At 34.5% G+C, this 12,627-nt stretch overlaps 1 protein-coding gene across 2 annotated transcripts in view; it reads left to right on the top strand.

Moving 5' to 3' along the window:
* The window catches only part of NCKAP1 (NCK associated protein 1), a 96,657-nt gene that overhangs the window by 50,428 nt on the left and 33,602 nt on the right, over window positions 1–12,627 (top strand). For both annotated transcript variants that reach the window (XM_065880128.1, XM_065880127.1), the window contains 4 exons: window positions 471–603; window positions 3,019–3,100; window positions 5,066–5,124; window positions 11,424–11,569. In XM_065880128.1, coding sequence (XP_065736200.1) covers window positions 471–603; window positions 3,019–3,100; window positions 5,066–5,124; window positions 11,424–11,569 — 420 coding nt within the window. The remainder of the gene's footprint in view (window positions 1–470; window positions 604–3,018; window positions 3,101–5,065; window positions 5,125–11,423; window positions 11,570–12,627) is intronic.

Genomic DNA, 12,627 nt, shown 5'->3' with positions numbered 1-12,627 from the left:
AATTCATGTTTCAAAATTATGTACTACACAAAAATTTGAATAAGAATCCTAATGGAGTTGCAACTGTGTCATTTGTAATATCTTTCTCTCATTTTAGTCCATGGTCCCTCAATACAAGTTAGGTAAATGAATCAGAGAAATAAGAGCATACAGAAAAATCTTACTTCTCCCTAATACTGTAATCTTCTTTCATTTATGATTTTTTAATGATATATTTATGAAATATCCTCATTTTATTTTTATTTTGTGTTTTCCTTTATCAGTCTTTTATTCTTAGCTTTCTTTTTTTGCTTTCCATGATTTCTTTATTTATATGAAATAATATAAAAAGAAATTAGTTGACATTAAATATTTAACAATGCTTTTTCTAAGGAAAAAACTTAATGTAGCAATATCAAAGGCATTTCATATTTTCCTTGATAACAGTAAATTTAATTTTTGAAATATTTTTCTTGAATTTTTTAAAAAAGGCACATTGCTGAATTAATATTTTACATGGAAGAGCTTAGAGCACATGTAAGGAAATACGGACCTGTAATGCAGAGGTATTACGTGCAGTACCTTTCTGGCTTTGATGCTGTTGTCCTCAATGAACTTGTGCAGGTAAAAAATTATGTCATATTCTCCCTTTTGTTCCTTATTTCCCTCCTCTCTAATAACTGATTTATTTGCTCAGTAAACATTTACGAAAGTAATCTTTTGCCAAGTGGTGAAGATACAAATGTAAGTAAGTCATGGTCATATTTTGTTAAGGGGATCATCATCTAGAGGGGCAAAAACATTTTCTTGTAGTTCAGTGTGATGGGCATTATGCTTACGTGTGTATAAAACTCATAGTGAACACATGCAGGGGATAATTCTTTATCTTGGGGGTGGAGAGGTACAGTAACCAAATTATAGAGGGTCTTGCAAAGGAGGAGGTTAGTCATAAATCAGATTTAATACTTAGGAAGATCACCCTGACTCAGTGTTGGTGATAGATTGCTGGGGGCCAAGTGAGGATGCAGAGAGATCAGAAGAAAAATTACTGTAGTAGGCTAAGTGAGAGCTGTTGAGAGCCTGAACTTGGGCAGTGGCTATGGAGATCAAGAAGAGTTCATGGAGACATTATAATTGATAATTAAGTATTAGAGGAAAACAGAAGATAAATCTTTTCGCATAGTGTGTTAGAGAACGGTGAGTAAAAAAAAAAATTCGTCTAGATGCCGTAGTTTAATAAAATGTCCTAATTTTATTTTCAGTTTGGATTTTCTTCTATTGACTTTTAGTCTTAGCTTTTTTCATTTTTTTGCTTTCCATAATTTCTTGATTCAGTCTTTTTAATCTTAATATAGATTTATTTTTATGCCAAATAAATTGACTGTAAGGAAAATAATATTTCAGTGTTTTCATTTTAAAAAATCAGATGTCTATAAACTACTATAAGCTAACATATGGTACAGAGGAAGAGCATCACGAATTATCTTTATATTAAGACTACTCTAAAACTAGTCGTTTTCCACATAAATAACCATACTTTGATATCTGAATTTTCTTTCAAACCTACCTAAAAATGCAAATTAAAAAAAAATTGTTTACCCTGGATTATATACAGTTTATAGTTTACTATCCTAAACTAGTTTATTTCTTTTATCCACTAGATGGAGCTCATATGCTTCCTTTAATAATGTCTATTAAAAGAGGGGATAGAAAAGCTGATTTTATGCTTAGAGTGTTATTGCTTTGCTGCAGTTTTTTTTGGAATAGTTATTACTTACCAGATAAACCAAAGTCTACTGTGCTATCACAATCTAAAAAAGTAAACCAGACTCTTGGTTTCATGGCATTTTGAAACTTACTGTGACTAGTTGGATATTTATTAATACATTTTACAGATTTATGTTAAAGTGTTAGAATTTTTAAGTCACTCCATGTCTTCTGGTGTCTTTTATATAAATTGGATTTTAACAATACTGAGAAAATTAATTTTCTATTTTTTCTGGGATTATAGTAATAGTAGTAGCAGCAGAAATAATAATACTAATATTAATAATTGGCAAATTTATTGATAGTATATTACTTCTGTACAACAACTCTGTGACGGTAGGTATAGTGAAGAAAAAAGACCTTATGTAACTTGATCAGTATTGCACAGTTCATGAGTAATAGAGCCACTATTTGAACTCAAGTCTTAACTCAAATGTCTGAGCTTTTTACCACCCACTTCTGTTGTAAAGTATATGCATAGTGTTTTTAACCATTTGTTAGGATTTAAATTTAGAACTAAGATTAACCTGTTAAAATAGTTCATTGTAATAGGTATTAAATTTTTTTAAATTGTGGTAAAATATACATAACATAAAAGTTACCATTTTAACCATTTTTAAGTGTATAGTATAGGACATTGTATACATTTACGTTGTTGTATAAGTCTTAATGTTTTGAAAATTATTTATGCTTTTTGTGAGCTAAGCATCCACTTTTTAAAAAGTTAATCATTTAGCATCTACTTTACATGCAGTTATCAAATATTCACTTTTTTTAGCCAGTTTGAGAGGGATTTTTTTTTTGGCCGTAATTTTGTTGAGGTAGAATTTATATATGATAAAAATCATCCATTTTTAGTGTACTGTTTGAATTTGGGCAACTGTATACATTCATGTAACATCACCAGTCAAGATGTAGAGCATTTCCAACACTAAAAGTTTTCTTCTGCACCTTTGTAGTTGATTCCCTCTCTAGACCCCCAGCAACCCCTTGTCTGCTCTTTGTCACCTTTTGCCTTGTAAAAAAGTTTTTCCTATAAATGAAATTGTCATGATATAATTTCTTGTTTTTCATTTCTTTCAATTAGCATAATGTTTCTGAGATTCATCCATGTTATTGTGTGTATCAACCTTCCATTCCGGAAAGGAATGTTTATTGCAGAAAAATACTCCATACTATGGATATGCAAGTTTGTTTATCCATCTACCAGTTGATGGACCTATGAGTTTTTTTCCCAGCTAGATGTTTTTATCATTATTTTTTGATTTTCAGAATCTTTCTGTTTGCCCTGAAGATGAATCAATCATCATGTCCTCTTTTGTGAACACTATGACTTCTCTAAGTGTAAAACAAGGTAATAAGTCTTTTAAATAAAAACATTTTCTTGTAATCAGGTTTCAAATTAGGTTATTAAGGAGAGGATTTAGCAGTTAGTTTTTACAGAATTACTTATCTCATTTTGGGACATATTTAACCTGTTCTCTTTTGTTTTAACTTGTTCATTCTGAAGCAGAGGTTTCCAAAATGGATGTGTGATGATTATAAAATCATAAGAAGTATAGCTTAACATTTCCTATTATTCAGCAGGGGGAAGAAAGCATTTTGTAATATAAAAAAATAATAAAGAAAAATGAGCACTCCACATCGTAACAAAGTGCATATTTGGTCCAAGCATTACCTATGACAATAATGGATACCATTAATAAAATGATTAATCTGGGCAGGCACTTTATATGTATTATCCTATTTAATCCTCATCAGTGTTAAAAAGCTGTTACTACTTTTATTTGACAGATTTGGAAACTTAAGGTTTGAGGGTTAACCTCCCAATTATTTAACATGGTTTGCCCACACTCTAACAGATGTTGACTACTACAGTAGGATCTTAAGTTCAGGTCTGTCCATCTCAAAAGTTGATGTCATATAATAGACTGCCTCTCCATTAGTTGAATACTCTATTCCAGTAGACTGATATGATGTTCTAGTTTTATAATCTTTAAGTAAAAGGTATCAGAAACCTTGAAAATTTCTGAGTAATAAATTTATTTAGTTTTATTAACCTTTATAGTTATCACACTTAAGTAATGAATCTACTGTAACCTTGCCTGGTTGTGTTTGGTTTATATAAAGTTATTTTGTGGGACTTCAGCACGTTTCTATTTGCAGTTTCTATTTGCAGGATTCCTCATGCTCTATTTTAGGTCCTTTATATTGACGTGTAAGCAAACTGAGAGTCATAGGGTTTAGGAGAGAAGTCTGTACTTTACACTTCTCTTAGCATAACTGCCTCCTTTATCATCATCTTCATAGGATATGAGAATTATTTCACTCTTACCTATTAAATTATTTTTAAATTGCAAAATAAACATAATATGAAATTTACTATCTTATCATTTTTAAGTGTACAGTTCAGTAGTGTTAAGTATACTCACATAGTTGTGCAATAAATATTCAGAACCTTTCATCTTGTAAAACTAAAACTCTAAAAAATAACAATTCCCCATTTTCCTTTCCCTCCAGCCCCTGGATCCACTATTCTACTTTATGTTTCTATGAGTTCGACTATTCTGGATACTTCACATAACTGAATTGTACAGTATTTGTCTTTTTTGTCACTAACTTATTTTACTTAGCATAGTGTCCTCAACATTTGATCCATGTTGTAGTATGTGGCAGAATTTATTCCCTTTTTAAGGCTAAATAATGTGCCATTGTGTGTTTATATCACATTTTGTTTATCCATTCATCTGTTGATGGACTTTTTTTTTTTTTAAGATGTTGGGGGTAGGATTTTATTTATTTATTTATTTTTGCTGTGTTGGGTCTTTGTTTCTGTTCGAGGGCTTTCTCTAGTTGTGGTAAGCGGGGGCCACTCCTCATCACGGTGCGTGGGCCTCTCACTATCGCGGCCTCTCTCGTTGTGGAGCACAGGCTCCAGATGCACAGGCTCAGCAGTTGTGGCTCATGGGCCTAGTTGCTCCGCGGCATGTGGGATCCTCCCAGACCAGGGTGCGAACCCGTGTCCCCTGCATTAACAGGCAGATTCTCAACCACTGCGCCACCAGGGAAGCCCCTGTTGATGGACTTATTGGTACTTCCACCTTTTGACTGTTGTGAATAATGCTGCTGTAAACATTAGTGTACACATATCTTCAAGACCTTGCTTTATTCTTTTGTATATATGTCCAGAAGTGGAATTGTCTTAGCTCTTAAATTTTAAAATGTGATTATAGGTTTGTATAATTACATTATTACAAATTATATTAATTACAACTTAATTACATTAATTTGGTTTGTAATCTTTTTTCTATTATTATAGTTGAAGACGGGGAAGTATTTGATTTCAGAGGAATGAGATTAGATTGGTTTAGATTACAGGTAAGAATAATTTTCATTGTCATTCTGTTTTGTTATTGAATACCTTAGTTAACATGAAAACATAACTTAATATGAAAAAAATATTCATTATTATATACCTATTGAAAAGACTCTTTTTGTATAACTAACATAGTCCACTTCATGAAAGAAACTTTTTTTTATTGAGGTATAATTAACATGAAACGTTCTGTTAGTTTCAGGTATACAACATAATGATTCAATATATAAGTATGTTTTGAAATGATCACAGTAAGCCTAGTTAATATCCGTTACCACATGTAGTTACAAAGTTTAGTTTTTCTTGTGATGAGAACTTTTAGGATTTACTCTCCTAGCAACTTTCAAATATATAATACAGTGTTATTAACTATAGCCACCATCCTGTACATTACATACCCAGGACTTACTTATTTTGTAACTGGAAGTTTATATCTTTTGACTACCTTCACCCATTTCACCTACCCCTGACTCCCTGCCTCTGGCAACCACCAATCTGTTGTCTGTACCTGCAAGTTTGGTTTTTTCTTTTGTTCATTTTGTTTTGTTTTTTTGTTATTTTATATTCCACATATAAGTGGGATCATATGGTATTTGTCTTTCTCTGTCTGACTTCTTTCACTTAGCACAATGCCTTCAAGGTCCATCCATGTTGTCACAAATAGCAGGATTTCTTGCCTTTTTCATGGCTGAATAATATTCCTGTGTGTGTGTGTGTGTGTGTGTGTGTGTGTGTGTGTGTCCCACAACTTTTTTTATCCATTCATCCATTAGTGGACACTTAGGTTGTTTCCATGTTGTGGATATTGTAAATGATGCTTCAGTGAACAAAGGGGTGTAGATATCTTTTTGCATTAGTGTTCTCATTTTCTTAAGGTAAAAAGCCAGACATGGAATTGCTAGATCATGTTAGTCCTATTTTCAATTTTTGCAGGAACCTCCATACTGTTTTCCATAATGGCTGCACCCATTCCCATTCCCACCAATGATGCACATGGATTTCCTTTTCTCCACATCCTCACCAACACTTGTTATTTATTGTCTTTTTGATAATAACCATTGTAACAGGTGTGAGTTGATGATTAGTAATGTTGAGCATCTTTTTATGTACCTGTTGGCCATCTGTATGTCTTCTTTGGGAAAAGACCTATTCAGATCCTCTGCACTTTTTTAATTGATTTGTTTTGGTTTTTTGCTATTGAGTTGTATATATAGAAGACACAATTTGTATTAGTTGTTAAATTTGGATAAATATATTTCTCACTTATACCAATAAAAAAGTTTTGATTACAGTATCATATTTTTTACATAACTAGGTTTTTGGGCCACGTAGTCTTTGTTATAACTACTCTGCCATTGTAGTGTGAGAGCAGCTTTATTTAATATGTAAACAAATGGGCATAGTTGTGTTTCAATAAAACTATTTATAAAAGCAGGCAGCTGGCTCACAGACCATAGTTTACCATCCCCTGATCTAGTGCTAAAAGCTTCATTTTTCTGAAATGCAGAAATAAATATTAGACTTAAAAAGTTTTTATTCAAAATATAACCATCACATAAATAGTTTTGAAGGACTTTTTAAAATTCGAGCCTGAAATTTTTGTATGTACTGTAAATTTAATGATAGAATTTAATTGCCCCTTAAATATTTCATAATTATGGGAAAACTGTGGCATGGTATTTTCAATAACTGTATATTTAAAAATAATATATGTTCTCATTATAAAAAGTCAAAGTATCCAGAGGTAAAGTAGAAAAGGAAAATTCACACTTTTCCCAGTTTCATTCCCCAGAAATATTAACTTTTAATAATTGGTCTATGCAGTATCCTTTTAGATGTTCAAACCTATAAATGAGGTTATACTGTATACTGTTCTGCAACATAAAAAAATTTTAAAGCGTTTTAATTAAAAGTGAAAATATAAGCACCATGTGTTTGAGGAAGAGATTTTTAGATGAATACAGTCTCAGGAAGCACTCATAGAAAGAGCATAGTTTTCTGGCAGTCTGCTTAGTTCCCTGAGGTGCTTTTGCTTTTGTTAGGTTCTTTCCTTCCAGTGTCAAAATATATAGACACTTTTCTGTCTCTTGATCTGTGTTCTACAACAGCATATTTTTAGAAATTAAGATTTTATAAATTAAGCCACAGTTTTAAGTAACTTGCCTGAGATTACAGAGCTGGTTAGTGGGAGATCAGGGAAAGAATACTTGAGATACCACCATCCCCAAATGTTTAATGTGTATATATTATAGGTTATTTTCTTCCAGCTAAAAATAAAGTTTAGAAATTAACATTTTCTTGTTTTAAAAAATGCTCTGGGGCTTCCCTGGTGGCGCAGTGGTAGAGAGTCTGCCTGCTGATGCAGGGGACGCAGGTTCGTGCCCCGGTCTGGGAAGATCCCACATGCCATGGAGCGGCTGGGCCCGTGAGCCATGGCCACTGAGCCTGTGCGTCCGGAGCCTGTGCTCCGCAACGGGAGAGGCCACAACAGTGAGAGGCCCATGTACCGCAAAAAAAAAAACCCAAAAAACAAAAAAACTCTGAAACAATACATAAGCAGTGCTTATAAAATGAATGAAAATAGAAGTGGAATTACTCTGCCAAAAGATATATACATCAAAAATTTTAAAAGTCATTGCCACAAAGTTTGAACTGCTTTCAGTCTCTTACTCTTAGTTTGTGGGAGTGCCTAAACCAACATTTAGGTTCAGAGAATTTTAGAGATTTAGATGCAGTTCAAATCTACCCTTATTAAATACTTCCAGGATTCTTAAACTTATTCATTTGAAAAATTTACTTGAGAATTTTACCTTTGTCCAGTGCAGTCATACAGCAGAATATAAAGCATCTGAGTGAGCATTAGAGGTATAGAATTGATATATCCCTCTGTGAGATTTTTTAATTTTACTTAGCTTATAAATGCAACACTGTAATGACATTGCTATCTCTCTTCACATAGTCTTCCTTTGTTTATCTGTGTATCCAAATTTCTTCTTTTTTTTTTTTTTTTTTTTTTTTTTGCGGTACGCGGTTCTCTCACTGTTGTGGCCTCTCCCGTTGTGGCGCACAGGCTCCAGACGCGCAGGCTCAGCGGCCATGGCCCACAGGCCTAGCCACTCCATGGCATGTGGGACCTTCCCGGACCGGGGCACGAACCCGTGTCCCCTGCATTGGCAGGTGGACTCTCAACCACTGCGGCACCAGGGAAGCCCAAATTTCTTCTTTTTATAAGGACGCTGATCATATTGGATTAGGGTCCACTTTAATGACCTCATTTTAACTTGATTACCTCTATAAAGACTCTTTACATTCTATGGTATTAGGGATTATAATTTTGGAGGACATAATTTAACCCGTAACATTGCTCTTAACCAGGATTGTGGCATACAGTCACTCAACCCCTTTCTATTGCATAGTAGGTTCTTATTTTTTAGTGATAATAGGTCAGAACATACCAAGGAAGAAATAATGGGACATAAAACTGAGCCAGAGAAGTCTTAACTAGGAAGAGGGGGCAGAAGTGCGAGGTCGGTGGCAGTGTCCAGAATCTAGGAGGTTTGCAGAGATTATTAAGAGCAGGTCAACAATGAGGGTTCTAAGACTACAGACTAGACCATAGGATGCAGGATATAAAATATTGACAGTAGTATTATATAATCTGTAGAAGAGTACAAATCCTCTTTTGGGTATTTTATAAATCTGGCTATGAAGACAAGGCATAAAACATGAAAAATTAAATAGCAGTTTAAAATTCTAAAAGCTTAAGTTGAAATATGCCACCAGCAGAGTATGATTAACAATTAATTATAGTTTTCTTAGGAAGGAGAAAGTTTTTTTCAAGTTGGAATTGCTAGTAATGGCTTTATAGAGAAAGCAACGTTTTAACCCAGACATTGAAAGATAGGTAGAATTTGAATAGGAAAATAGCTTACACAGGAAAGGGCAAGTAAAGAAACTTTTTAGTGTAAAGTATTACTACAAGAAGGAAAATATCAGTATCTTCACAAAAGATATGAATGATCTGCGTTTGATCAGTGATTTGGTAGAAGGACAAGAGTTATTAGGTATAAGCATATGGCCAGAGAGAGATGTCCTGAGCTCTATAGATATCACTTCTTGAGTAGAGAAGGGCTAGAAGGATAAGCATTTGGGGGAATGTTATAATATGCTTTGTGCCTTCACTGGAGTCTTTGTAGTCTTAAAAGAAGAGTTCTCCTTCTCTACATGTATTCTCTGCCATTTTTTTCTGCTTCCTAAGGCATCTCATTCCACTGTGTCTCATTAGTCCCTTAAGCATCTTCAGTCACTCATTCATTTAGCTTCTTCTCTTCTGCCTTCTAATTTACTTGGGTTGTTCAAATCTTAGACTATTATTTAAACCAATTCTTTTTTAGTAATGTATGTTTCTTCTTCCATTGTTGTCAGGCATTTCAAATGAGTGTTTTAAATCAAATTATCTCATTTTGTCACCATCTATTTCATCTGAATTTATTTTCACAGTGATATTTTAATTCAGAATTTTTAAAATGAGGCTCAGTTAATGGAAGTCTTTATTGAACTCATGGCCACTACTGGTTTCTCTTTATACTTTAAATCTGATGAAAGGTAAATTAAACTTCCGTTAGACTTAGTTTGTGATAAATGTCCAGAATATATCTTGCCATTAGAGTACTGCCATCATATTCCTCATTCTCTCCCCTTTACTGGCAGACACAAACAACAAATATAAAACTCTGCTTTGTGATGTGCCTGCCTCAGTGGATGGTAATTTTCTCCATGTAGAAGCTGAGATTTCCCATTGTAGAAGCTGAGGTTTGATTTTTATCCTACTTAAAAGGCAATAACTATTTAGTCTCTTAATATTTCATGGGTACTAGCAGAAGACATGGGGGTCTTGGATCAGAGACAAAGGACTTAATTCACTGCACAGGAAGTGGCATGAACATCAGTATGTATACATCATTTTTCCCTTGCTTCCGTGTCTCATGTGGGTAGTACAGAGAGACCCAGATGAATGCTATGCATTGGTCATGTCTTGCAGCTAAGGAGGACTGAGTTTGAGGAACCCTCTGTTTTGTCATCAACAGTAAGCATACTTGCTCTTTGTTCCAGAGGGACACATTTCTTTATTTCTCAAGTTTGGTAGATGCAAATATAACCCCCAGAAATGGCCTGGATAGTGAGTGGTCTGGGCCTTGCGTTTTTGGCATATCCAGCAGGGTGTGTAGGCACGCATATGAGATTTATGAAGGAATGTCTCCCTAAAGCCAGAACCCTGGCCATCATCCATAATTCTCTGTTGCCTCTCACATCTAGTCATTCCCAGATTAAACACTTTTGAATTGTATGACCCTAGACCATAGCATAATCCTGTCTGGATTATTGCCACCACTTCATCCTAACAGATCTCTGCCTCCTGTTCCCTTTCTGCCCACCCCTCTCTGTTTCCCCTTCCACAAAGAATAATCTTTCTAAACAATAATTAGCTATCACACAGAACCTTCAGTGGTTCACCAAAAAGTTTAAATTCTTTAACATGATTTTCAAGGGTCTGCAGGATCTGGTTGAATCTCTTCTTTTACCATTTCCTTTCTCTTCTTTGCACTCTAACCACAGCCATAGTGAGCAGTGTTTTGTTCTGTAGGCACCCCTCCTATTCTTGTTCTCCACCCTTCTGAAATGTCCACCATCTGTGGGCAGGTTTCGCTTTCTGTGAGTTGGTACCTCTTTAGTGGAATTTCTTTCCCTCACAACCTATCCTGATGGTTTCGGTTAAGACCTATTGCCTTTTTGGTCAACCTACACTAATTTTACCATCTTCACAGTGGTTTTCTGGAATCCATCAGTTAATACAATGTGTTATGTTATCCAGTTTTTAATGATTCAGTATAATCTAAAACCTCCCTGAATCAACATGTGCAATACCTACTTTCATCTTATGGTTTCCTATATATGTTTTCTCTTGAAATAGATTGAAAACCTCTTTTGGTAGGGACACTGTGACAATTCATTGTTTTATACTTTTGATGTTGTAGCTTCACTTATTTTGGGCATTCAAGATGAATGACCCATGTATTAGATTCTGTTTTATGGACAGTATTTCAGTTTATTTAAAGAAATTCTTGATAGGAATTTCAAGTTTGGGTCACTGTAGACAATTTTTAAAAGGTGATGTTGCTCATAATAAACTTTAAGTATTTTTCAGTAGTGTGTGTTTTTCTTTTTGCTTTCCCCCCTGTAGACTTGGTCTATACCTAAAGTCATTACCTAAACTACTTTTGTTTTTTGCTTTACTTTACAGGCATATACTAGTGTCTCTAAGGCTTCACTTAGTCTTTCAGATCACAGAGAACTTGGAAAGATGATGAATACAATAATTTTTCACACAAAAATGGTAGATTCCCTGGTGGAAATGTTGGTGGAAACATCAGATCTCTCCATATTTTGGTATGTTGTAATTTTCTTTAAATCAGAATTTGAAATTTTTATTATCCAAAGGTATATTTCTTGATTATTTATGTTAGTGTGGTGCTTAATACAGTTCAGTAATAGACTCTTAAGAATAAATGGAATAGTGGACAGCTTGCCAATAAAATGAAGTTTACCAAGTTGGGATTTTATATCTGTTTTTCTCTATAAGAGCAACTCTTACTGATGTGAATTTATTTTTTACACTTTCTTTGAGGAGGTGAAAACAGTCACTTCAGATTGTGTCATTAGACTAAAGGAAAAAAGTTTTGGGTCAGGGTTAAATAGAGCAAACATTGGAAATTAAATAGCACATAATTTCACTCTGTAGTATTAAGTTAGACATTAATATTATGATGATGTGGTGACTATTCCCTCCATTGTGCTCCACTCTCCTTTGCTTCTATCATATAGCTCTTTTGTTATACTTAGTACTTTACAACTCTTTTTCTCCCCCACATAATATGGTTCTTTTTAAATTTTATTTATTTATTTTTGGCTGCATTGGGTCTTTGTTGCTGTGCGTGGGCTTTCTCTAGTTGGGGCGAGCAGGGGCTACTCTTCGTTATGGTGCGTGGGCTTTCCATTGCGGTGGCTTCTCTTGTTGCGGAGCATGTGCTCTAGGTGCGCGGGCTTCAGTAGTTGTGACACACGGGCTCAGTAGTTGTGGCGCATGCTGCTCCACAGCATGTGGGATCCTCCCAGACCAGGGCTCGAACCCGTGTCTGCAGCATTGGCAGGCGGACTCTTAACCACTGCGCCACCAGGGAAGCCCCATAATATGGTTCTTGAAGAAGGTCATGTTTTTGTTTCCTTAATGTCTAATATAGTTGGTACTTAATAAATATCTAAATGAATAAGTGAGCCTGATTGTAATAAAAGTAATAGACAGTGGTGTCAGGACTCAAACTTAAGTATTCTTACACCAGAGCTGTACAATAACAACTCTGTTTCTGCTTCCTGACCTTTTTTCCTTTAGGGAAGTTGATGGGAATAGTCTAGTAGATCCCTTTAATTCTAAAATGCTGAGATAGTCT

Source organism: Phocoena phocoena, chromosome 7 (assembly GCF_963924675.1).
Source record: "Phocoena phocoena chromosome 7, mPhoPho1.1, whole genome shotgun sequence".
NCBI lineage: Eukaryota > Metazoa > Chordata > Mammalia > Artiodactyla > Phocoenidae > Phocoena > Phocoena phocoena.
Note: the sequence above shows the minus strand (reverse complement) of the source record. Positions and strands in the feature narration are given on the sequence as shown.